Source organism: Hypanus sabinus, chromosome 13 (assembly GCF_030144855.1).
Source record: "Hypanus sabinus isolate sHypSab1 chromosome 13, sHypSab1.hap1, whole genome shotgun sequence".
Taxonomy (NCBI): Eukaryota; Metazoa; Chordata; class Chondrichthyes; order Myliobatiformes; family Dasyatidae; genus Hypanus; species Hypanus sabinus.
The window spans coordinates 77,353,443-77,379,751 of NC_082718.1; the positions used below are offsets into that span (position 1 = coordinate 77,353,443).

Below are 26,309 nucleotides of genomic sequence, written 5' to 3' on the forward strand. Positions count from 1 at the left end.
ACTGGTGTCCTGTCACACTCACTTCAATAATAAGCAAATCTTTGAGAGGCTGGTCAGGGACTACATCTGCAGCATGCTGTCACCCACACTGGACTCCCTACATTTTGCCTACCGACACAACTGATCGACAGATGATGCAACAGCCTCAGCTCTACACACTGTCCTTACACATCTGGAGAAGATGGATGCTTAAGTGAGAATGCTGTTCTTGGACTACAGCTCAACATTCAATACCATAATTCCCTTCAGGCTTGACAAGAAGCTCAGAGACCTTGGTCTTCACACTGCCTTGTGTAGCTGAATCCTGGACTTCCTGTCAGATTGCCAGATGTGGTAAGTGTGGGCTCCCTCACCTCCGCCCCTCAACACAGGGCTGTGTCCTAAGTCCCCTCCTTTACTCCCTGTATACCCGTGACTGTGTCGCCACCCACAGCTCCAATCTGCTAATTCAATTTGCTGTGATTCTACACTGATTGGCCTAATCTCAAATAATAATGAGGTAGCCGACAGAGAAAAGGTCATCACCCTGATACAGTGGTGTCAAGAATTGTTTTCCCTCAAGTGTCTCAAAAACAAAGGACTACACAAGGAGTGGAGACAGGCTCACCACTATTGACAGCAATGGATCAGGGTTGAGAGGGTGAACAGCTTTAAGTTCCTCAGCATCCACATCACTGAGGACCTCGCGTGGTCTGTACATACTGGCTGTGTGGTGAAAAAGGCAGAACAATGCCTCTTTCACCTCAGACGGTTGAAGAAGTTTGGTGTGGGCCCCCAAATCCTAAGAACTTTCTACAGGGTGTCACGAATCCCGTGACAAGTTGAAAAGGACCAGCAGAATTGGAACACACCTGGAGTCTGGTTTACTATAAATTAAGACTATATTTATTACTACTACGAATCATTAAAACCGGATAATACCATACAGGTTATAAACTATTATATATATCTCTATAAATGTGCGTGTGGATTCAAAGATAATAATCCCGGAGGTAGATATCAGTCTTATGGTGTCAGGTAAGTTTAAGCAGTTCAGTTCACTTTGTGTTGCGTCAAGTTGAATTGATGGAGAGAGTGGGAGAGTTAATTGAGTTGATGTTTAAGTTGGCAGCTTTAGTTTTCTTGCTTCCGAAGTCTTTAGAGTCACTTCGTGTGAACCCCACACAGACACAGATGGACAGAGCCCCTTCTAGGGAACGGTCTACTAACCCACGGCACGAGTTCACCACCAGCAGACCCCCACAGGCAAGCTCTTACCAGTACTGGTAATCACGGGTTGAAATTAATCGGTCTGTGGCCTCCACCCTCGTGGTGGTCTTGAACACCACCAGTGGTTTCTCAGGTAGCTTCTGCAATTCTCCCGTGTCGTGTCTCCTCTCCCGTTATCAGACCAACAGCCTCAACTTTTTATAATCCATTTTTAATTCCAGCCATCCGTTAACTCAACTGCTCTGAGCTGTCACCGTGGTGACTTCCCAGCTCGTGTCTCAGCTGGCGCCGTACTCTCTCTCTCAAGGTCACAATTAAAAGTGTTATCAAAACCAAGTCAGAGTCCTCTCTCTCTCTTTTAATTGCCTCCTTTTTCATTAGATTGCTTAATTTTCTAGCAGTTTCTCACCTGTGTAACAAGGGGCACAATTGAGAGCATCCAGACTGGCTGCATCACTGCCTGGTATGGGAACTGTACTTCCCTCAATCGCAGGACTCTGCAGAGAGTGATGTGGACAGCCCAGTGCATCTGTAGATGTGAACTTCCCACTATTCAGGACATTTACAAAGAAAGGTGTGTAAAAAGGGCCTGAAAGATCATTGTGGACCCAAGTCACCCCAACCACAAACTATTCCAGCTGCTATCATCCAGGGAACAGTTCTGCAGCATAAAAGTCAGGACCAACAGGCTCCAGGACATCTTCTCCACCAGGCCATCAGACTGATTAATTCAAGCTGATACAATTGTATTTCTCTGTTATATTGACTGTCCTGTTGTACATAATTATTATAAATGACTATAAATTGCAGATTGCACATTTAGATGGAGACATATCGTAAAGATTTTTACTCCTCATGTATGTGAAGGATGTAAGTAATAAAGACAATTCAATTCAATATCTAGTATCTCGCTATTTTTTGCCCTTAGATTCTCAAGCACCACCTTCTCTACTCACTTGATTCCAGCTGCCATTACGAGATTCTTGTTCATGACCAGAGCCTTAATATCATCCTGAGTTCCCTACCCCTGCCAGCCTTGTCCTTCATCCCCACCAAAACAAGCTCGACCTGAGCTCTCACTAACTCACCTTTAAAAACCTCCCTCTTGCCATACATTGCTTCATCTGCAAAAATAACAGCCGCAATCAACTTTTGAAACTTCTTGCCTAATACCTCACCCCTGGTTAGAACTTTAACTTTAACATATGGACCAGTACTAACCTTTTACAAAACGGAAAGATGAAAGGAATTTGACATTGACGTACATATCTGTCAAGTTATACAATCCTGAGGTTCGTTTTCTTGTGGGCATACTCAGTACATCCAAAGAGCCATAGTGTAATCAGTGAAAGGACAAACCCAACAGCAGACAAACAACCAGTGTGCAAAAGACAACCAACTGTGCAAATACAAAAAGAAATAAGGAATATTATTAAGAGATAAATATACAATAAATAACAAGATCATAAGATAAAGAATCTTTGAAAGTGAGTCATTGGTTATCGGAACATTTCAACGCTGGGGCAAGAGAAGTTGAGTGAACATCTCCTTTGGTTCCGGAGCATGACGCTTGAAGGGTAATAACCATTCCCGAATCTCCTGGTGAGAGTCCTGAGGGTCCTGTACCTTCTTCTTGATGGCAGTAATGAGAAGAAAGCATGTCTAGGGCGTTTACCTATGATAGAACGAGCCAAATCCACTACTTTTTTAGGACTTCCTGTTCAAGGGCATTGGCGTTTCCATACCAGGCTGTAATGCAACCAGTCAATATACTCTCCTCTACACATCTATAGAAGTTTGTCGAAGTTTTAGATGTCATGCTGAATCTTTGCAAACTTCCAATGAAATATGGACACTGCCATACTTTCTTCAGAATTGCCCTAACATGCTGGGCCCAGGACAGTTCCTTTGTACATTGGTGGATTTGCTGTCTTGTTGGATGTGGTCTTTCATCGATTCTTTTGAGTTTCTTGGATTTACTGTGTACTCCTGCTGGCAAATGAATATCAGGTTTGTTTATGCTGACATGTTTCCATTTTGATAATAAATTTATTTTGACCTTTGAAGATTTTAAGATTTAAAATGCCCAACCAAAGCATGGAAGCAAAGCTGATATTAATACTAACACCCTGCAAGGGGTGGTTGTAGACGCAGGTTCATTACAGACATTTAAGGAACTCTTACACAAGTACATGAATGATAGAAAATGGAGAGATATGTAGAGGGAAGGGTTAGGTTGATCTGAAGGTGGTTTTAAAGGTTGACACCTCATGGGCTGAAAGGCCTTTGCTGTGCTGTAGCATTCTATGTTGTATGGTCTAACTTTCCTTCAGGGTCTGCAACACAGAACTGTTTACATTTCTAACTTTTCCTGACTCTAATGCTCCAGTTTTCTCCCACAGAACAAAGGCAGGCAGATTGATGCAATGCCCACTGTGAATTACCCCTAGTGTGTAGGATACGGAGTAGGGGGACTGATGGGAATGCAGAGACAGTGTTAGTGACCTTGGCCAAAGGGTCAGTGCACATGAACTTGGTCAAAGGGTCAGTGCACGTGAACTTGGCCAAATGGTCAGTGGAAGTGAACTTGGCCAAAGGGTCAGTGCACGTGAATTTGGTCAAAGGGTCAGTGCCAGTAAACTTGGACAAAGGGTCAGTGCACGTGAACTTGACCAAAGGGTCAGTGCACGTGAACTTGGCCAAAGGGTCAGTGCACGTGAATTTGACCAAAGGGTCAGTGGAAGTGAACTTGGCCAAAGGGTCAGTGCCAGTGAACTTGGTCAAAGGGTCAGTGCCAGTGAACTTGGACAAATGGTCAGTGCCAGTGAATTTGGACAACGGGTCAGTGCACGTGAACTTGGTCAAAGGGACAGTGCCAGTGAACTTGGACAAAGGGACAGTGCCAGTGAACTTGGTCAAAGGGTCAGTGCACGTGAACTTGGTCAAAGGGACAGTGCACGTGAACTTGGTCAAAGGGACAGTTCCAGTGAACTTGGACAAAGGGTCAGTGCACCTGAACTTGGTCAAAGGGTCAGTGCCAGTGAACTTGGACAAAGGGTCGGTGAACGCGAACTTGGTCAAAGGGTCAGTGCCAGTGAACTCAGACAAGGGCTCAGTACGAGTGAACTTTGACAAAGGGTCAGTGCCAGTGAATTTGGACAAAGGGTCAGTGCTAGTGAACTTGGTCAAAGGGTCAGTGGAAGTGAACTTGGCCAAAGGGTCAGTGCCAGTGAACTTGGACAAAGGGTCAGTGCCAGTGAACTTGGTCAAAGGGTCAGTGCCAGTGAACTTGGACAAAGGGTCAGTGTACGTGAACTTGGTCAAAGAGTCAGTGCAAGTGAACTTGGTCAATGGGTCAGTGCCAGTAAACTTGGTCAATGGGTCAGTGCCAGTGAATTTGGTCAAAGGATCAGTGCCAGTGAATTTGGACGAAGGGTCAGTGCAAGTGAACTTGGCCAAAGGGTCAGTGCCAGTGAATTTGGCTAAAGGGTCAGTGGAAGTGAACTTGGACAAAGGGTCAGTGCAAGTGAACTTGACCAAAGGGTCAGTGCACATGAACTTGGCCAAAGGGTCAGTGCCAGTGTATTTGGCCAAAGGGTCAGTGGAAGTGAACTTGGCCAAAGGGTCAGTGCCAGTGAACTTGGTCAAAGGGTCAGTGCCAGTGAACTTGGACAAAGGGTCAGTGCCAGTGAACTTGGACAAGGGGTCAGTGCAAGTGAACTTGGTCAAAGGTTCAGTGCCAGTGAATTTGGACAAAGGTTCAGTGCACGTGAACTTAGCCAAAGGGTCAGTGCACATGAACTTGGCCAAAGGGTCAGTGCAAGTCAACTTGGCCAAAGGGTCAGTGCCAGTGAACTTGGACAAAGGGTCAGTGCTAGTGAACTTGGTCAAAGGGTCAGTGCCAGTGTATTTGGCCAAAGGGTCAGTGGAAGTGAACTTGGCCAAAGGGTCAGTGCCAGTGAACTTGGTCAAAGGGTCAGTGCCAGTGAACTTGGACAAAGGGTCAGTGCCAGTGAACTTGGACAAGGGGTCAGTGCAAGTGAACTTGGTCAAAGGGTCAGTGCCAGTGAATTTGGACAAAGGTTCAGTGCACGTGAACTTAGCCAAAGGTTCAGTGCACGTGAACTTAGCCAAAGGGTCAGTGCAAGTGAACTTGACCAAAGGGTCAGTGCACATGAACTTGGCCAAAGGGCCAGTGCATGTGAATTTGACCAAAGGGTCAGTGCAAGTGAACTTGGCCAAAGGGTCAGTGCCAGTGAACTTGGACAGTGCTAGTGAACTTGGTCAAAGGGTCAGTGCAAGTGAACTTGGCCAAAGGGTCAGTGCCAGTGAACTTGGTCAAAGGGTCAGTGCCAGTGAACTTGGTCAAAGGGTCAGTGCCAGTGAATTTGGACAACGGGTCAGTGCACATGAACTTGGTCAAAGGGACAGTGCCAGTGAACTTGGACAAAGGGTCAGTGCCAGTGAACTTGGTCAAAGGGTCAGTGCACGTGAACTTGGTCAAAGGGTCAGTGCCAGTGAACTTGGACAAAGGGTCGGTGAACGTGAACTTGGACAAAGGGTCAGTGCCAGTGAACTCAGACAAGGGCTCAGTACAAGTGAACTTTGACAAAGTGTCAGTGCTAGTGAACTTGGACAAAGGGTCAGTGCCAGTGAATTTGACCAAAGGGTCAGTGAATGTGAACTTGGCCAAAGGGTCAGTGCCAGTGAACTTGGCCAAAGGGTCAGTGCCAGTAAACTTGGACAAAGGGTCAGTGCACCTGAACTTGGTCAAAGGGTCAGTGCCAGTGAACTTGGACAAAGGGTCAGTGCCAGTGAATTTGGACAAAGGGTCAGTGCACGTGAATTTGGACAAAGGGTCAGTGCACGTGAACTTGGTCAAAGGGTCAGTGCCAGTGAACTCAGACAAGGGCTCAGTACGAGTGAACTTTGACAAAGGGTCAGTGCTAGTGAACTTGGACAAAGGGTCAGTGCCAGTGAATTTGACCAAAGGGTCAGTGAATGTGAACTTGGCCAAAGGGTCAGTGCCAGTGAACTTGGACAAAGGGTCAGTGCAAGTTAACTTGGGCAAAGGGTCAGTGCCAGTGAACTTGGACAAAGGGTCAGTGCCAGTGAACTTGGTCAAAGGGTCAGTGCCAGTGAACTCAGACAAGGGCTCAGTACGAGTGAACTTTGACAAAGGGTCAGTGCTAGTGAACTTGGTCAAAGGGTCAGTGCCAGTGAACTCAGACAAGGGCTCAGTACGAGTGAACTTTGACAAAGGGTCAGTGCTAGTGAACTTGGACAAAGGGTCAGTGCCAGTGAATTTGACCAAAGGGTCAGTGAATGTGAACTTGGCCAAAGGGTCAGTGCCAGTGAACTTGGACAAAGGGTCAGTGCAAGTTAACTTGGGCAAAGGGTCAGTACAAGTGAACTTTGACAAAGAGTCGACGTAGTATTACCCAATGACTTAATCATCTGCCTGACAATGTACTGGATCTCTGCTTCTCTTTCCACAGATACCTCGTGCACTTCCTGCATTTTTTGCTTACATTAATTTTTAAACTATATCTTACACACATTTTGTGCAAGTCATTACAATGAAAAAATGCAGTGGAGGTTTGAAATCAGAAGTAAGAAACTAGAAATATTCAACGGATCGGACAGCATCTGTGGAGAGAAAAATATTTAACTTTTCAGTGAGTTTATGGAACTGACTTTCTCTTCCAGACACACTTGCGGTCTATAGACATTGAGATAGTCATTCCAAGTTGCCCAAGTTCCCCAGCAGTCATACCTTCTCCACAATAAGTATATGTAACTCCCTGGCTCGCCTCAGGCTCGCTCAGCTCGTTCTCGTCTAGGGGGAGCAGCCTTCAGCCCCGCCAAACTGGGTAATCAGCTGGTGTGGATGCTGTGTGATGTCCCCGCCTCGCCCAAAAACAGACAGTACACCATATGCGATTAAATGAGTACAATTTATAAAGGTTACTATAACTAAGTGATTAATAACGATACAGTATATATGAAGAGAAAATTAAAGAAAAGGCGCCAAACTTATCAAAGTCCAAACCACTTCGTGCACAGCCGTTGGAGCTCAATTACTGAAGTCTTCTGGCCACCATTCGCTCCCCTCCGAATTCCTCGACTCGCAGCTCAGGACCCTCCGAACTCCTCGACTCTCCAAACAGCTCAGGACCCTCCGAGTGGTCAACCAAGCACATCTAGCTTCATTCCCCCCCTCCTCGGAGAATCTCCCGGCCTCGGACCCCCCTTTGGGGTCCGATCCTCGCCCAGCTTAGAGCATTGCGTCCTCTCTCTCGACCCCCTCGCGCCGATCTGCCCAAAAGCCCGTCCACAAAAGCTTACAGACTCAGAAGAAAGAACATTAATCCCCATTTGGTTTACAAAGGAATACCATTCTCGTTATCAGTAAATTAGCATTCCTGCTAGTTAACAAAAAGAAGAAACCCTCTTTACATATAGATGAGAGAGATTTATTTAAGACTTTGTCCACCTCTGTGGTTCAATCCATAGTTGGACTCACTGATCTTTAAAGGATCCTATTCTCTCCCTAGATACTCTTTTGCACTTAATATACTTTTGGAATTTCATTGGATTCTCTTTATCTTGCTAATCTATCTCATTTTTTTAGGAAAGGGATAAAAGATTATGAGAGAAAACTGGCAGGGAACATAAAAGCTGACTGTAAAAGCTTTTATAGATATGTGAAAAGAAAAAGATTGGTTAAGACAAATGTAGGTCCCTTACAGTCAGAAACAGGTGAATTGATCATGGGGAACAAGGACACGGCAGACCAATTGAATAACTGCTTTGGTTCTGTCTTCACTAAGGAGGACATAAATAATCTTCCGGAAATAATAAGGGACCAAGGGTCTAGTGAGATGGAGGAACTGAGGGAAATACATGTTAGTAGGGAAGTGGTGTTAGGTAAATTGAAGGAATTAAAGGCAGATAAATCCCCAAGGTCAGATGGTCTGCATCCCAGAGTGCTTAAGGAGGTAGCCCAAGAGATAGTGGATGCATTAGTGATAATTTTTCAAAACTTTTTAGATTCTGGATTAGTTCCTGAGGATTGGAGGGTGGCTAATGTAATCCCACTTTTTAAAAAAGGAGGGAGAGAGAAACTGGGGAATTATAGACCAGTTAGCCTGACATCAGTGGTGGGGAAAATGCTAGAGTCAGTTATCAAAGTTGTGATAACAGCACATCTGGAAAGCAGTGAAATCAACAGACAAAGTCAGCATGGATTTGTGAAAGGAAAATCATCTCTGACGAATCTTATAGAATTTTTTGAGGATGTAACTAGTAGAGTGGATGTGGTATATTTGGATTTTCAAAAGGCTTTTGACAAGGTCCCACACAGGAAATTAGTGTGCAAACTTAAAGCACACGGTACTGGGGGTATGGTATTGATGTGGATAGAGAATTGGTTGGCAGACAGGAAGCAAAGAGTGGGAATAAACGGGACCTTTTCAGAATGGCAGGCAGTGACTAGTGGGGTACCGCAAGGCTCAGTGCTGGGACCCCAGTTGTTTACAATATATATTAATGATTTAGACGAGGGAATTAAATGCAACATCTCCAAGTTTGCGGATGACATGAAGCTGGGCGGCGGTGTTAGCTGTGAGGAGGATGCTAAGAGGATGCAGGGTGACTTGGATAGGTTAGGTGAGTGGGTAAATTCATGGCAGATTCAATTTAATGTGGATAAATGTGAGGTTATCCACTTTGGTGGCAAGAACAGGAAAACAGATTATTATCTGAATGTTGGCCGATTAGGAAAAGGGGAGGTGCAACAAGACCTGGGTGTCATTGTACATCAGTCATTGAAAGTGGGCATGCAGGTACAGCAGGTGGTGAAAAAGGCAAATGGTATGTTGGCATTCATAGCAAGAGGATTCAAGTACAGGAGCAGAGAGGTTCTACTGCAGTTCTAGAAGGCCTTGGTGAGACCACACCTAGAGTATTGTGTGCAGTTTTGGTCCCCTAATCTGAGGAAAGACATTCTTGCCATAGAGGGAGTACAAAGAAGGCTCACCAGGTTGATTCCTGGGATGGCAGGACTTTCATATGAAGAAAGACTGGATCGACTGGGCTTATACTCGCTGGAATTTTGAAGATTGAGGAAGAATCTTATTGAAACGTATAAAATTCTAAAGGGATTGGACAGGCTAGATGCAGGAAGGTTGTTCCCAATGTTCCATGGATGGAAGAGCAGCAGAGACCTCTGTCTTGTTCCAGAGGTGTGATGGCATGGTAATGGAATCCTCCAAATGTTGGTGGGCTGGTTTAAGACGATCTACCAAAACACATTAAGATTTATCCGTGTGATCTATGATAAAAGTCTTACCTCTGCATCTATCACATCTGAAATCCTGTCTGCCCACTACCCTGGACCCTCATCAATTTGCTTATCGCACCAACAGGTCAACAGAGGACACCATCTCCATGGCACTTTATTCTGCCTTGACCCACCTGGACAGCCCCAACTCTTACGTCAGAATGCTGTTCATTGACTTTAGTTCGGCATTCAATACTGTGATCCTCTCCAATCCTCTCACTAAACTTCGCCAGCTTGGTATCAGCTCTTCCCTCAGTAATTGGACTGATTGCACCTTGGACTTTCTGACTAACAGACTCCAATCTGTTAAATTAGACAACCTCTCCTCCTCCATTCTCACCCTGAATGCTAGTGTGCCTCAAGGCTATGTGCTGAGCCCTCTTCTGTGCTCCCTTTTCACCTATGACTGCATTCCTGTACATGGTTCTAATTTCATAATCAAATTCGCAGATGACACCATGGCGGTTGGCCTGATCAGAGGGCCAATGAGACAGCCTACAGGGATGAAGTCCAGTACCTGGCCTCATGGTGTGCCGACAGCAACCTGGCCCTTAACACCAAGGAGATTGTTGTGGACATCAGACATGCTAGGAGCCACACTCACATCCCCATCTACATTAACAGAGCTGTAGTGGAGCGTGTATCAAGCTTCAGGTTCCTTGGTGTCCACATTTCCGAGGATCTCACCTGGTCCTTGAACCCCTCCATCCTGATCAAAAAGGCACAACAGCACCTTTATTTCCTGAGGAGCATCAAGAAAGCTCACCTCTGTCCCAGGATACTGACGGACTTTTACCGCTGTACCATTGAGAGCATACTCACCAACTGCATCTCAGTGTGACGTGGCAATTGTCCCGTGTTGGACCGCAAAGCACTCCAGCACTTGGTGAAAACTGCCCAGCGGATTATCGGCACCCAATTGCCCATCATGGAGAACATCCACCATAAACGCTGCCTGGGCAGGGTGAAAAGCATTATCAAGGATGCATCTCACCCTAACCTTGGACTTATTACTCTCCTCCCATCCGGTCGGTAGGTGCTACAGGAGCCTCCGCGCCCACACCAGCTGGCTCAGGAAGAGTTTCTTCCCTGAGGCTGTGACCCTGCTGAACCTCACATCACAGCGCTTAACAGTATTGCACCCGTATTGTACTGTGTTAGTACTTTTATATTTGTATGCTGTAGCACTTTTTATTCACAGTTATTTTGTAAATAACACTATTCTTCTGCACTTCTGGTTAGATGCATTTCATTGGCTTTGTATTGTACTTGGCACAATAACAATAAAGTTGAATCTAATCTAATCTAATCTAATCTAAAATGCAGAAAGGGCCATCATAAGGGGGCCTAAGGGGATGTTGGTGTACGTTGTGGCGGACAAAAACAAATGAGGTGGAATGTAGGTCAACAGGAACCCAAGGGTGTCGTACGCTATTACAGGAGGTAGGAATAGGTGGAAAGGAATCAAACTTACTGAGGAGGGTGGAACACTGTTGAGAAGCTGACCGGGTGGTCATGCCATCAGTAATAACATGACAGTTAATTTTTGCCCACTGGCCCTCCACACAGCCTGCAGTTCTATCACGCATGTCCTTTCTAAGACCATGCCACACAAACTTTAGTGCAATCACTTTCTGTGAGGCCTTCCAGCCTGAATGTGAGAGATCATGTAAGGAGTCAAAAACAGTCCAACTCTAGTTTGTGGGCACGATGGGGCAAGGGCGACCAGTTGAGACATCACACAGGAGAGAAACCCAGCTTCCTTGAACTTAATATCAGCCAACCGCAGGCTCATGACTGCTGTTCAGTTAGCCTAGACCTCTGGGTCAGTAACTTGGTTGGCTGCCATGCCATCATAGTCAACCCCTAAGTGTACGGCTTCATGAGAGGCAATCGGCCGTGGCATTATTTTTCCCCTTGACGTGTTGTGGACTCAGATGTGTAGGCCAGGTGGCGTTCTGCCATGCAGACCAAGGGTCTGATATTTTGCTTATCCCGTGAATGAGGGGATTGTGGTCAACGAATGCTGTGAAAATGGTGACCCTCTATAAGAAAATGAAAATGGCGGACAGTCAAATAGAGACTGTGAAGCTCACAGTCAAATGTGATGTACTTTCTTTTGGGGGGATGGAGCTGCCGGCTGAGGAAGGCGAGCAGCTGCCACACTCCTCTGACCAACCATTCGTGCACAGCACCCACAGCATAGTCTGAAGCATCAGTAGTAATGGCTGTGGATGCATTGGGGAGTGGGTGCACCAGTAGGATTGCAATGGAAAAATCTCATTGAGTGTCATCAAATGCCCTGGTTATGTCTGCTGACCAGTCAGGCATGTGATTAGAGGTAAATAAAAACACAAAATGCTGGCAAAACTCAGTAGGCCAGACAGCATCTATGGGAGGAGGTAGTGACAACGTTTCGGGCCGAATCCCTTGTGATTAGAGGTACTGTCTTTAAGCACACTATACAGGGGGAGCATAAAGTCAGCATCTCACAAAATAAAATGGTGATAGAGATTCACCATGCCTAAAAACTCCTGCAGCTTTTTAGTAACTCGGGGCGGTGGGAAATCCATAAGTGGCTATGTTTGATGGGAGGGGTTTTGTACCTTTAGTGGAGATGCGATGGTCAAGAAAGTCAATGGTTGACAATCCAAACTGACATTTAGCAGGGTTAATAATCAATCCGTGTTGGCTTAAGTGCTTGACAAGTGTGCGAAGATAGGATACGTGCTCGAATTCGAATACACTGGTGACAAGTATTACATTCAGGTAAACAATAAGAAAACCTAAGTATTTTAATACAGAATACATCAGCTGTTGGAAAATCTGCTGCATTTGTTAGTCCAAAGAGCATGTGCAGAAACTCAAAGAGGCCAAATGGGGTTATTACAGCCATTTTGGGAATGTCCTCTGAGCACACAGGCATGTGAAGGTAGCCCCTAACTAGAACAACTTTTGAGAAAAATTAACTTACTGGCTAAACATGCCAGAAAGTCCTGTACATGGCAGGCAGCCACCATCAAAATTTTGGACCATATGGAGGGGCAAAGCCCAGGGACTGTTTAACAGGCGTACATTGCCAGATTTGGGGAATTGCTCAGCAGTTGAGTAAACTGACATCAGGTGACAGAGTCGTTGTGAGGAACTTATTGGGGGAGCAGGGTACCGACCCAAAATCCCTGACATCCGCAAGCCGGCGGTTCTTAAGATGGACTAACAGTCCTAGGGCGCACAGGAGATCTGCACCAAGCAGAGGCCTAGGCACTTTAGCCAGGACAAAATCCCACGTGTAACTTTGCCCACTGAGACAGAGCAAAATCATTATCAAAAGTCCTTATATTGGGGACCTTGCTAACAGGGCTTATTGAGGTAGAGAAAGGAGGAGGAATAAAGCACCACTGCCTAGATGAATGTAGACTATCAGCGATTTTAGCACACTCCTCATAGTCTATCACAAGTACATTAGTGAGGGCTATCTGAACTCGATCTGGCATTTGCTGCATGAAGAGTTCTTTAAAAATAAAAAAAAATGGTGATTTCCCAGGAGAGTCATTATGTGGTCCATTTGCTCTGAAGGCTTGGCGTCGCCGAGGCTGGGCATGGAGAGCAGCTGTTAGGTGCACTCAGACTCTGATAATCCAAAATTCTGTGAAAGCTAAGTTTTTAGCAATTGGTATTTATTGTGTCCAGGCAGGATTTCTTGTAGACTCACCACTCTCACTGCCGTGGAGTTCCTGAGTGATGCTACCACATAGGTAGCATTTGGTGTTTTCTTGCAGTGTTAATTGGGCCTCGGCTTGTACAAACCAAGCAACGGCATTTTGCTCCCAAAACTTGGGCAGTTTCAAAGTGTTTGTGTTGGCCAATGTGTTCAATAACTCTGAAATTGTCCTGGAGCATTAGGGTTACCAGTGTAGGTTTTCACAAATAAAAATGGCTTTATGTTTAAGGAAAACCATAGCAAATCATTTATTGCACTCCAAACACTGAACACAAAGTATGGTAAAAATACTTTACATAATTATGTCATCACATCTGAACAGCCACTTTAAGTGAACTCCAAATCAATGTACCACCAATTATGTTACCCTACACATGCAATTCTTTTCACCTCATTGTAGAGCTTTGGAGAAGATGCAGAAGGGGTTTACTGGGATGCTGCCTGATAGGAGGGCATGTGAGGCTCAACGTCAAAGTAAATTTGTTATCATGGTACATACGTGTTACCATACACCACTGTGAGATTCATTTTCTTGCAGGCATTTAGAGGAAAATAAAGAAATACAAAGGTGTGCTTGGTAAGTTGGAGGCCTTCAAAAGTGAAATTTTGAGAGTATAGACTTAGTAAGATCCTGTCAGATCAAAAAGCAAGGATAACAGGTTTGGGGAACATTGTTTTTTGAAGGATGTTGAAGTCCTAGTTAAGAACAAGAACAAGGAGGTGCATAGCAGGTATAGGCAGCAAGGAACAAATGCGAGAGTATAAAAAATGCAAGAGAACACTTAAGAAGGAAATCAGGAGGGCTAAAAGGTGGCATGAAGTTGCCCTAGCAGACAAGGTGAAGGTGAATCCCAAGGAATTCTACAGACATATTAAGAGCAAAAGGATAGCAAGGGACAGAATTGGTCTTCTTGCAGATCAGAATGGTTGCCTATGTTAGGGACCAAAAGAAATGCTGAGATCTTAATTGGAATTTTTCCACCTGTATTTAGTCAGAAGACACACACAGAGTCTATAGAAGTGAGACAAAACAGCACTAAGGTCATGGACCATATATGGATTACAGAGGAGGAGGTGTTTGCCATCTTGAGGCAAATTAGGGTGGATAAATACCTAAGTCCTGACAAGGTGTTCCCTTGAATCTTGTGGGAGGCTAGTGAGAAATTGCAGAGGGTATTTAGCCTCAGGCCAGGTGCCAGAGATTATTATCTAAATGGTGGCCGATTAGGAAAAGGGAAGGTGCAACAAGACCTGGGTGTCATTGTCCACCAGTCATTGAAAGTGGGCATGCAGGTACAGCAGGCGGTGAAAAAGGCAAATGGTATGTTGGCATTCATAGCAAGAGGGTTCGAGTACAGGAGCAGGGACGTTCTACTGCAGTTGTACAAGGCCTTGGTGAGACCACAGCTGGAGTATTGTGAGCAGTTTTGGTCCTCTAATCTGAGGAAAGACATTCTTGCCATAGAGGGAGTATGAAGATTCCTGGGTTCCTGAGTACAAAGATTCTGGAATCAGCCCAGATTGTTTCCTGGGCTGGCAGGACTTTCATATGAAGAAAGACTGGATCAACTAGGCTTATACTCACTGGAATTTAGAAGATTGAGGGGGGATCTTATTGAAACCTATAAAATTCTAAAGAGATTGGACAGGCTAGATGCAGGAAGATTGTTTCCGATGTTGGGGAAGTCCAGAACAAGGGGTCACAGTTTAAGGATAAAGGGGAAGCCTTTTAGGACCGAGATGAGGAGAGTGGTGAATCTGTGGAATTCTCTGCCACAGGAAACAGTTGAGGCCAGTTCATTGGCTATATTTAAGAAGAAGTTAGATATGGCCTTTGTGGCTAAAGAGATCAGGGGGTATGGAGAGAAGGCAGGTACAGGGTGCTGAGTTGGATGATCAGCCATGATCATTCTGAATGGCGGTGCAGGCTCGAAGGGCCGAATGGCCTACTCCTGCACCTATTTTCTATGTTTCTATATCTCTTTTCCTTCCCCTGCTGACAGCCCTCTGGTACTCATGCACCCTCTCTACTACTCACTTTATCCCAGCTGCCGATACAACATAAACCTCCTTCTCGTTCTTGACCTAATACCTCTTGTCATCCAGAGTTCCCTACTCCCGACACCTTTGTCCTTCACTCCAACGAAAACAAGAGCTCCCGCTGATTTACTTTTAAAAGCCTCCCACTTGCCACCTGTAAAACCAGCCACAATCAACTTTTGAAAGTTCTTATCTAGTACCTTAACCCTGGCTGGGACTTCAACATATGGATCAGTCAGTCCTAACCTTTTCCAGAATTCAAAGTTCAAAGTAATTTTGTTATCAATGTACATAAATGTCACCACTTACAACAACAGATTAGTTTTCTTGTGGCCATACTCAGTCAATCCGAGAACCAACATAGAATCATGGAAAGTCTGTTCCCAATAAGATGGACAAACAACCAATGTGCAAAAGACAACAAACTGCAAACACAGAGGCAAAAAGAAACAATAATAACAAATAAATAAACAATAAATATCACAAACATGAGATGAAGAATCCATAGGTTGTGAAAACAGTGCAGTGAAAGGGTAAGGGTTTTGGTGTTTCCATAACAAGCTGTGATGTGACCACTCAATGTATTTTCCACTACGCATATAATCGAGGTTTGTCAAAGATTTAGATGACATGCCGAACCTTCGCAAACTTCTAAGGATTAAAGGCATTGCTGTGTTTTCTTCATAATTGTGCTTGCGAGCTGGGCCCAGGATAAAGCCGCTGAAATGGTAATACTGGGGAATTTAAATTTGCTGACTCCCTCCACCTCTGATGAGGACTGGCTCATGGACCTCTGGTTTCCTCCTCCTGAGTCAATAATCAGCTCCTTGGTCTTGCTGACATTGAGTGAGAGGTTGTTGTTGTGGAATGACTCAGCAAGATTTTCAATCTCCCTCCTATATGCTAATTCATCACCACCTTTGATCCAGCCTACAACAGTAGTCTCATCAGCAAGCTTAAAACTAATAGAGTCATGGTCACTGATCTTAAAATGCTCCCCCACTAACACTTCAAGTAGTTTGTCCACGTTTTGTTTCCCAAGAAGAGGTCGAATTTTACCCCTTCTCTAGATGGCCCATCTGCATATCGATTTAGATTCAGATAGATCGATCAAATGTAAAGGAAGCAAATAGTGAAATGTGTCATTGTACAGATATGTACAGAAATACTCATTTTAATTCATAAAAACTCTCCACCAAGGAATTATTAGAAATAATTCTGTATTACAGAATAAGGCAATCTAAATCACAAGAGGACAAGGCAAGAAAAATATGATTCTGTAATGTAAAACAGAATGATAAATTTAAAAAGTGGTTTACCTATTTTGTTGTAATCTGTGACATGCTTTATGGTACACAGGCTTTTGTGCTGTTGCCTAGAAGAGAAATGTGCTGAGTCACTGAGTGGTAAATACATTCATTTCCTAATCTGAATGACAAAGCAAGCAAGGTCTGTTGCTGTTTGCTTTTGTTTTATTTCCATTATCCTGGTGAAGGATGTGACCTTTGATTGGTTAAACAAAAGAGCTGCTACTCTCCACACATGAGCATCCTGGAGTCCTTAAATAATTGAAGATCAGTACAAGTGCAAGAAAGATCAGCTGGCTTAATAAGTATCAGGTTAGACATCCGCTGCATCGAGTTCATTGTATTTTGGGCAGGGATAAGAGGAAATTCGATGCGGAATTAGCCAGCTGGTGGTGTAGTGACATCCGCACCAATCTTTGAGGCGAGTAGTCCCAGGTTTGAATCCAGCCAGCTCCTTGTGTGCTGGGTTGAACATCGATCTAGCAACCTGGCCTTGCAAAACAAGAACAGACAAATGCTAAAGAAACCGGAAGGTTGCTGATGTGCCACAACACACTGAGAGAAACAACAACAATGCAGAATGCTGAATTGCCGGGGCCTTTGATCAGGCGAGGGAAAATGATTCATTAACCAGACATTGTGGCATTATGACAAAGGAAAGGGATTGAAACAAGAGGCTGGAAATCAGTAAAATTAACACAAGGAAAAGAAAATCCTCAACATTCTTACTCGCCCATTAACGTTTAAGGTTCTCATCCTTAGCTTTTAAAATCCTGTCACCTTGTGTTTCTTCCTCCCCTCCCCCACTGTCTTACTCTCACTCCTCACCTTTTTTTCCCCAGTCCTGAAGAAGGGTCTCGGTCTGAAATGTCGACTGTTTACTCTTTTCCACAGATGCTGCCTCATCAGAGTTCCTCCAGCATCTTGTGTGTGTTGTGAAGAATAGTAAGATACAGTAGGGACCTGATGGAGGGTCTCGGTCTGAAATGTCGACTGTTTACTCTTTTCCATAGATGCTGCCTCATCAGAGTTCCTCCAGCATCTTGTGTGTGTTGTGAAGAATAGTAAGGTAGTATTCATACATTGTCTGTACAGATACAGTAGGGACCTGATGGAGGGTCTCGGTCTGAAATGTCGACTGTTTACTCTTTTCCACAGATGCTGCCTCATCAGAGTTCCTCCAGCATCTTGTGTGTGTTGTGAAGAACAGTAGGGACCTGATGGAGGGTCTCGGTCTGAAACATCGACTGTTTACTCTTTTCCACAGATGCTGCCTCATCAGAGTTCCTCCAGCATCTTGTGTGTGTTGTGAAGAACAGTAGGGACCTGATGGAGGGTCTCGGTCTGAAACATCGACTGTTTACTCTTTTCCATAGATGCTGCCTCATCAGAGTTCCTCCAGCATCTTGTGTGTGTTGTGAAGAACAGTAGGGACCTGATGGAGGGTCTCGGTCTGAAACGTCGACTGTTTACTCTTTTCCATAGGTGCTGCCTCATCAGAGTTCCTCCAGCATCTTGTGTGTGTTGTGAAGAACAGTAGGGACCTGATGGAGGGTCTCGGTCTGAAACATCGACTGTTTACTCTTTTCCACAGATGCTGCCTCATCAGAGTTCCTCCAGCATCTTGTGTGTGTTGTGAAGAACAGTAGGGACCTGATGGAGGGTCTCGGTCTGAAACATCGACTGTTTACTCTTTTCCATAGATGCTGCCTCATCAGAGTTCCTCCAGCATCTTGTGTGTGTTGTGAAGAACAGTAGGGACCTGATGGAGGGTCTCGGCCTGAAACATCGACTGTTTACTCTTTTCCATAGATGCTGCCTCATCAGAGTTCCTCCAGCATCTTGTGTGTGTTGTGAAGAACAGTAGGGACCTGATGGAGGGTCTCGGTCTGAAACATCGACTGTTTACTCTTTTCCATAGGTGCTGCCTCATCAGAGTTCCTCCAGCATCTTGTGTGTGTTGTGAAGAACAGTAGGGACCTGATGGAGGGTCTCGGTCTGAAACATCGACTGTTTACTCTTTTCCATAGGTGCTGCCTCATCAGAGTTCCTCCAGCATCTTGTGTGTGTTGTGAAGAACAGTAGGGACCTGATGGAGGGTCTCGGTCTGAAACATCGACTGTTTACTCTTTTCCATAGATGCTGCCTCATCAGAGTTCCTCCAGCATCTTGTGTGTGTTGTGAAGAACAGTAGGGACCTGATGGAGGGTCTCGGTCTGAAACGTCGACTGTTTACTCTTTTCCACAGATGCTGCCTCATCAGAGTTCCTCCAGCATCTTGTGTGTGTTGTGAAGAACAGTAGGGACCTGATGGAGGGTCGGTCTGAAACGTCGACTGTTTACTCTTTTCCACAGATGCTGCCTCATCAGAGTTCCTCCAGCATCTTGTGTGTGTTGTGAAGAACAGTAGGGACCTGATGGAGGGTCTCGGTCTGAAACATCGACTGTTTACTCTTTTCCATAGATGCTGCCTCATCAGAGTTCCTCCAGCATCTTGTGTGTGTTGTGAAGAACAGTAGGGACCTGATGGAGGGTCTCGGCCTGAAACATCGACTGTTTACTCTTTTCCATAGATGCTGCCTCATCAGAGTTCCTCCAGCATCTTGTGTGTGTTGTGAAGAACAGTAGGGACCTGATGGAGGGTCTCGGTCTGAAACATCGACTGTTTACTCTTTTCCATAGGTGCTGCCTCATCAGAGTTCCTCCAGCATCTTGTGTGTGTTGTGAAGAACAGTAGGGACCTGATGGAGGGTCTCGGTCTGAAACATCGACTGTTTACTCTTTTCCATAGGTGCTGCCTCATCAGAGTTCCTCCAGCATCTTGTGTGTGTTGTGAAGAACAGTAGGGACCTGATGGAGGGTCTCGGTCTGAAACATCGACTGTTTACTCTTTTCCATAGATGCTGCCTCATCAGAGTTCCTCCAGCATCTTGTGTGTGTTGTGAAGAACAGTAGGGACCTGATGGAGGGTCTCGGTCTGAAACGTCGACTGTTTACTCTTTTCCACAGATGCTGCCTCATCAGAGTTCCTCCAGCATCTTGTGTGTGTTGTGAAGAACAGTAGGGACCTGATGGAGGGTCTCGGTCTGAAACGTCGACTGTTTACTCTTTTCCACAGATGCTGCCTCATCAGAGTTCCTCCAGCATCTTGTGTGTGTTGTGAAGAACAGTAGGGACCTGATGGAGGGTCTCGGTCTGAAACATCGACTGTTTACTCTTTTCCACAGATGCTGCCTCATCAGAGTTCCTCCAGCATCTTGTGTGTGTTGTGAAGAACAGTAGGGACCTGATGGAGGGTCTCGGTCTGAAACGTCGACTGTTTACTCTTTTCCACAGATGCTGCCTCATCAGAGTTCCTCCAGCATCTTGTGTGTGTTGCTTTTAAAATCCCTCCAAGTACTCAACCTTAGAACCCTTCTAGATCTTTGCACTCAAGTTCCAGACTCCTGCTCTCTCCAGGGCTCCATTCACTGCAGTGTTTTCAGATTCATGGCCCAAGCTGTGCAGTTGCCTGTCCAGCTCACCTGATTTTTCTAAAGCATTCACCAGTTGTCAGTTTTATTACTCCAGTTCTGATTGCCTCAGGACCTGGAGCTACAAGCCAGCCAGACTAGGCACCGACCAGAGATTTCCTTCTCACGAGAATATTACTGCACTTTGGGCAGCTGCCTTGGTGCAAAGTTAAAGTCGTGTGAACTCGGGTTGACAGGATTATAGGCTATTCCGTGGTTACAACCATCCTGTTTATGGACGCCCCTACATACCAACAAACTCCCATAGTATTAAATTGTAAAGTCTGTACATAGCTTGCTCCTACGAAAGCCGAAGTTAGTTTCCTCTCCCCACTTGAGGTAATTATTAGTCTTAGGTGATTTTGATGTCTAAGTGGGGGCGTGGTGGTTATCATTTCCAGAGAGGCTGGTGTGTATTTTTCCGATCACGGACCAAACCAACACAAGCAGAAACCTCATCCGGATGCGGGCTTGCGTAGTTTCAGGTCGAGCGCCCTCAGAACCAAAGGCCTTCTACCTGCGATGTTAGCTGCAGCCATAAAATCTTCCCGCGCAGAAGGCGGACCTTCGGGCCACCTCGTTACTACTAGCCTCTGGACTCATTCAGGTGTGTGGTCTTCAGCCTGAAACCTGCACTGTCCGGTTCTGCCCCTATCCCTCCAGATGCTGCCTGGCCTCCTGGGTCCCTCTCAGGGGTTCCCAACCTGGGGTCCACGGACTCTTGTTTAATGGTATTGCTCCATGTGGATTAAAAAGGGTTGGGCACGCCTGCGAGTTTCCCCTAAATTCCGGCACCCACAATCTCCTTTCTACAGAAATCCCACTGGCCCACGTCCCACATCACTGTCACTTCCCTTGCCCCCGGCCTGCCGATTTTACATAAGGTCCGTTATGTAATGTTATAAAACAATGTTTTGCATAACGCTGAGCTCGGCGGTGCGGGAACACGCTTTAAATTACTCACACATGATCTGATCGACTGTACCCGTACCGGCGCCCGCCTTTTGGAGAGAGGGTGGAGTTAGTCACCGAGCGGAAAGCGAAAACTGACTAGTTCTATGTATGGATCGCGATCGGAGGATTTCTGAGGAGGGCATTGGAAGGTGATGGGAGCCGTGGGAGGAGCTGAACGAGGCGATCGATGAATAAAAGGCTCAGCAAGAGGTTATAGTACAGAGTGAGCGAGCAAACGCAGGCATGGGGGTCGGGGCGCAGAGCACCGGTGGGGAGCCGCTGCCGGTCGATGTGGAGAGCGAGTGGGGAGCCGAGACTTCGGGTATCAAACCCCGGCCGCCGCGCCGGGGCAGGGAGACCTGGGGCCGCCGGCTGGAGTTCACGCTGGCCTGTGTCGGCTATGCGGTGGGACTGGGCAACATCTGGCGATTCCCCTATCTGTGTTACAGGAGTGGCGGAGGTAAGCACGGCGCTGCGGGCTGAAGGGCCGTGTCGGAGGCCTTTGGATCAGAGGTACAGTCTGTGATCCAAAAGATGAGAAGTCTGCAGATGCTGGAACACACACACACACACACACACACACACACACTCACTCCCCGGGCAGTGACTAAGTAGATTTTGCCTATAAATTAGAAAATACACGAACACCAATAGAAATTTATCCACCGTATTGTGATGACTAGTATCAAGCAATCACTAAAGTGGCTGGGAGTTGAACCAGCCATGTGTACGTGGGGTTGAAAGCGGTGCGGTGGGGGCGGGGGGATGAACTGGCTGACTCTTTATGTTCCGGCCTTTCGCAGACCTCCAGGCCATCTGCTCTCCTCCAATTCTGGCCTCGTGGTCTTCCTTGAATTCGATACACGATCGTTCTCTCTCCCATCCTCTCCTTCTCCTTAAAAACTAGCCTTTTCTGGATATTTCCTCCAGTATCTCTTTACAAAGAGCAATGTCAAATTTTGTTTAATGACCTCATCTGAAGAGCCTTGAGTTGGTTTATCAGGGTAGAGACTAACCATGAGATAGATGTTTGTGCATTGGAGGGTGCATGTAAATAAGGCCACCAGGGAAACGGCAGGGTTTTAAATTGTTATATGTTGTATCTAACTCAAAAGCTTTGAGCTTTGTTTTTCCGTTGTATCAATGGGGAAGATTGACAAAATGGTTAAAGCTGCCAATACTTGGTTAGGGCAATGCTGAATGCTTCAATAATAAAGGAAAATGAACATGAGCAGGTGTTTAATGGCATTATAACTGACTCTGGTAACAGATGAGAGAGATCTAGGAATAACAGTGCATAGTTTCCTGAAGGTAGATAGGGTGGTGAAGAAGGCTTTTGGAACGCTAGCCTTTATAAATCAGAGCATTGAGTACAGAAGTTGGAATGTAATGTTGAAATTGTACAAGGCATTGGTAAGGCCAAATTTAGAATACTGTGTACAGTTCTGGTCACCGAATTATAGGAAAGATATCAATAAATTAGAGGGAGTGCAGAGACGATTTACTAGGATGTTACCTGGGTTTCAGCACTTAAGTTACAGAGAAAGGTTGAACAAGTTAGGTCTCTATTCATTGGAGCGTAGAAGGTTGAGGGGGGATTTGATCGAGGTATTTAAAATTTTGAGAGGGATAGATAGAGTTGACGTGAATAGGCTGTTTCCATTGAGAGTAGGGGAGATTCAAACGAGAGGTCATGATTTGAGAGTTAGGGGGCAGAAGTTTAAGGGAAACACGAGGGGGTATTCCTTTACTCAAAGAGTGATAGCTGTGTGGAATGAGCTTCCTGTAGAAGTAGTAGAGGCCAGTTCAGTTGTGTCATTTAAGGTAAAATTGGATAGGTATATGGACAGGAAAGGAGTGGAGGGTTATGGGCTGAGTGCGGGTAGGTGGGACTAGGTGAGATTAAGAGTTCGGCACGGACTAGGAGGGCCGAGATGGCCTGTTTCCGTGCTGTGATTGTTATGTGGTTATGGTTATATATGAGCTGGGCATTTATTTATTGAGGTCCAGTCCCTTCTGGCCCTTTGAACCATGCTGCCCAGCATTCCACAAATGGTCATTGTAAATTGTACCATGATTAGGCTAGGGGATTGCTGGGTGGCGTGGCTTGAAGGGCCAATTCTGCACTTGTCTCAATGAAATTTAAAAAAAACTAGCCTGACCATGGGACAATATCCACCAGAGTTTAAAACTTGACAGAAAACTGGCAAATAACTAACAATTCTTTCCACACTCTGATAAATGTCAGATGTCCAGACTTTGTATTTATTTTGATTTAATCTTGATTTCTGAATGCTGCATGCAATAGTACTGGAAACATTCAATTGTCAGCAAGTTAACTAAATGGCTAAGGCAGTTTTCATGAGTTAACTTTCACTTGCTCTATCATTGTAACATTCCCACAACCAATTGACTCACTTTCAAGGACTCTTGATCTCATTTGTTGATGATCTCTTAATATTATCACTTCCAATTTTGCACACTGGTTGCTACAGTCTTTCATTGATTCTGTTATGGAGCTTAGTCTATAGATTTATTGAGAATGCCCAGAAGAAAATGAATCTCTAGATTGCATTTCTGACACACTTTGATATAAATTATTTTGAGTTCTGCTCTAAGAGAACTAGGCAGTTGAGGGAGAGTTGTCCCTCCAGATCGGACGCTGACTTTATCAGCACTTAAGCCACAAGGGGTTGTGCCAAAGGAAAGCAATGGTATTGGGAGCGGTGGAGTTTAGCTAGTGAATTACCCCAAAATGGAGGGGTTTCTGTAGGTATTCTGTATCATGAGGCAAGTTGTTTGAAACGCTGTCCAAAAAAAGAATTGTGGTGCAAAAGTATCCACCTAATGAAGGTCCTCATTCTGTGGGAAATACACCTGTTGGATGAGGACTAACCGATTGGGAGGGATGACTAGACTAGACATGTTCAGGCATCTTCCATGATGGAGATGAGAGTTTGCCATCGAAACATCAATTAAAATCGATACTGTTATGAGTGATGAACAGACTTGATGGAAATGGGGTGCAGAGTTAACCATTCCCAACCCCCCTTCTGAGAACTATGAACTATTGCTGTTGTTATGCTGCTCATGAGAGAGAGAGAGATAAAGTCCAGGCAAGAACATCTGCTACAGATAAGAGGGGGAGAGAGACTGTTGATTTACTGTATTTTGACACTTCCTGGATTATTTACCTTCCACTACAAGGACTTTACTTTGCTCGTTAACATTCCTCAGGAGATAGCAGGAGTGGCCTGATTTGATGGACACGGTCATTCAGAGTTGATGGATAGCTGAGGCCCTGTGAGTGGGGATAAAAGACAGGTCTGGAGAGACACCCTTCAGACACACCAGTGGACACTGACTGAGTGTTGGGAACCCACAGAAAGGTGGGGGCTTCAGAGACCAAACCAGGAGATCGGTCAGTAAAGCTCACAGTGTTACAGCAGGGCCGGTGGGGACTTGTGTGTGTGTCCACTCATGCCAGAGTGATGAGTCCACCACAGAAGAACGGTCTAGCTGAAGACCAGAGGGGTCATAACTGAATGGCCACAACAACACGACGGATTAAGAAAGTCGCAAAAGGTTTGCCTGCCGCAACTGTCACTGTTACATCTCGCTCGCTCTCTGTCTCCAACGATTTCAACACCACAACCATAACTACTTCAGCATTTATGAACTGAACTCTATACTTTCCTATGACAATTCATTTACCCCTAGACATCGATAGAGCTTGATAATTATTATTATTATTCCTACTCTTTTAGATTTATTACTGCTAACTTGTTTTATATGTATATTTGCATTTTTGATATTGTATTGTGTAGTTTACTAATAAACACCTTTAGTTTGGTACCACCAGACTCCAACGGATTCTTCTTTCTCTGCTGGTCAGACACCCAGTTACGGGGTACGTAACAACACCTGTACCCAACTGAAAACCCGAGAAGAGTTATTCGTCATATATGTCAGGAAAGCACTAGATCCTTTTTGAGACAACTTAAATACCTATTCATTTCTGTAAATGCTGCCTGACATGTTGAGTTCCTCCAGCATTTTGTGCATATTGCTCTGGAATTCCAGCAGCTACAGAATCTCATCTTAATAACAAATTAGTGGGTAGGGGAAACCTGATACCAGGAATTAAACGAGGCTGCAACTGGTATTGGGTGGCTGAAAACAGGTGCTGCAAAGTGGGAGGGCTGGGATTGGGAGGAAGGCAACAAGAAAAGTTCAAAGTAAATTTATTGGGGTACATGCACGTCACCACATACAACCCTGAGATTCCTTTTCCTGCAGGCGTACTCAGCAGATCTGTAGAATAGTAAATGTGCCAAACTCTGGAAATATAAATAAATAGCAATAAATAATAAGAACATGAAATAACAAAATAGAAACCTTAAAGGGCAAAAATTGCTTCTGGGAACATTTCAATAGATGAATGTCGTTATCCTCTAGTTCAAGAGCCTGATGGTTGAGGGTTGTAACTGTTCTTGAACCTGGTGGTGAGTCCTGAGGCACTTGCACCTTCTACCTGATGGCTGCTGTGTGAAAAGAGCATGGCCTGGGTGGTGAGGATCTTTGGATGCTGCTTTCCTTCGACAGTGTGGAGGAAGGGTGGAGGGGCCAAGTTTCAGGTAAATTTATAATTTAATCTGCCCATGCCTTAATGACCTAGTGATACATTGTGAACCAATTGGATTGTGAGTATCCAATTCCTGAAACACCATCCTTCCCCACCCCCCAAAAAAAATAGTCAACTAGAGATCTTGCTATCTTAAAAAGATCTAGTCTAGCATTGCAGCTGTTGACACCTCAGTGAATTGCTGCAGGCTTGCCTTTCTGCTTTCTGGTCTCAATTTAATGTTAAGTATTTTAATTTGTTTTTGCAGATTTTATTCAATCTAAGTAACTTTGATCTTTATATTTAGAGATGCACAGATGCTTGTAATGTTTACTCAAATCCCATAGAGGGCACTGTGCAGGGCTTGCAATCTCAATCATGCAGATGTTATTTTAGACTGTGTAATGAGTGGTTGTTGCTTTTTTTTCTTTAAACGAGAAACTTTTTCAACATAGTAAGCTGGTAGCCAACTTACTCCACTTCTACTGTACAGATCCCTACTCTGCAACTGCCTCTTGTGCAGAGACTTGGAAGGGTTCAGATAGGTCCACAGTGGAGAGAGCAGAACCACTGATACTGGTTCTCTGGGAGAATTCAG

General features: G+C 45.1%; 1 protein-coding gene across 5 annotated transcripts in view; it reads left to right on the forward strand.

The window, feature by feature from the left end:
• The first annotated feature begins 21,166 nt into the window (after positions 1-21,166).
• The window catches only part of LOC132404009 (sodium- and chloride-dependent GABA transporter ine-like), a 78,180-nt gene continuing 73,037 nt past the window's right edge, over positions 21,167-26,309 (forward strand). The window contains exon 1 of one of the 5 annotated variants that reach the window (XM_059987946.1): positions 21,167-21,297. Coding sequence is in view for 2 of the 5 variants with exons in the window: in XM_059987942.1 (XP_059843925.1) it covers positions 21,331-21,547 (217 nt within the window). In the remaining 3 variants the exon portion in view is untranslated. Of the gene's footprint in view, positions 21,548-25,531; positions 25,725-26,309 lie in introns of those variants that run through there. The other 4 variants (XM_059987945.1, XM_059987947.1, XM_059987942.1 and 1 more) reach the window with 4 other exon arrangements.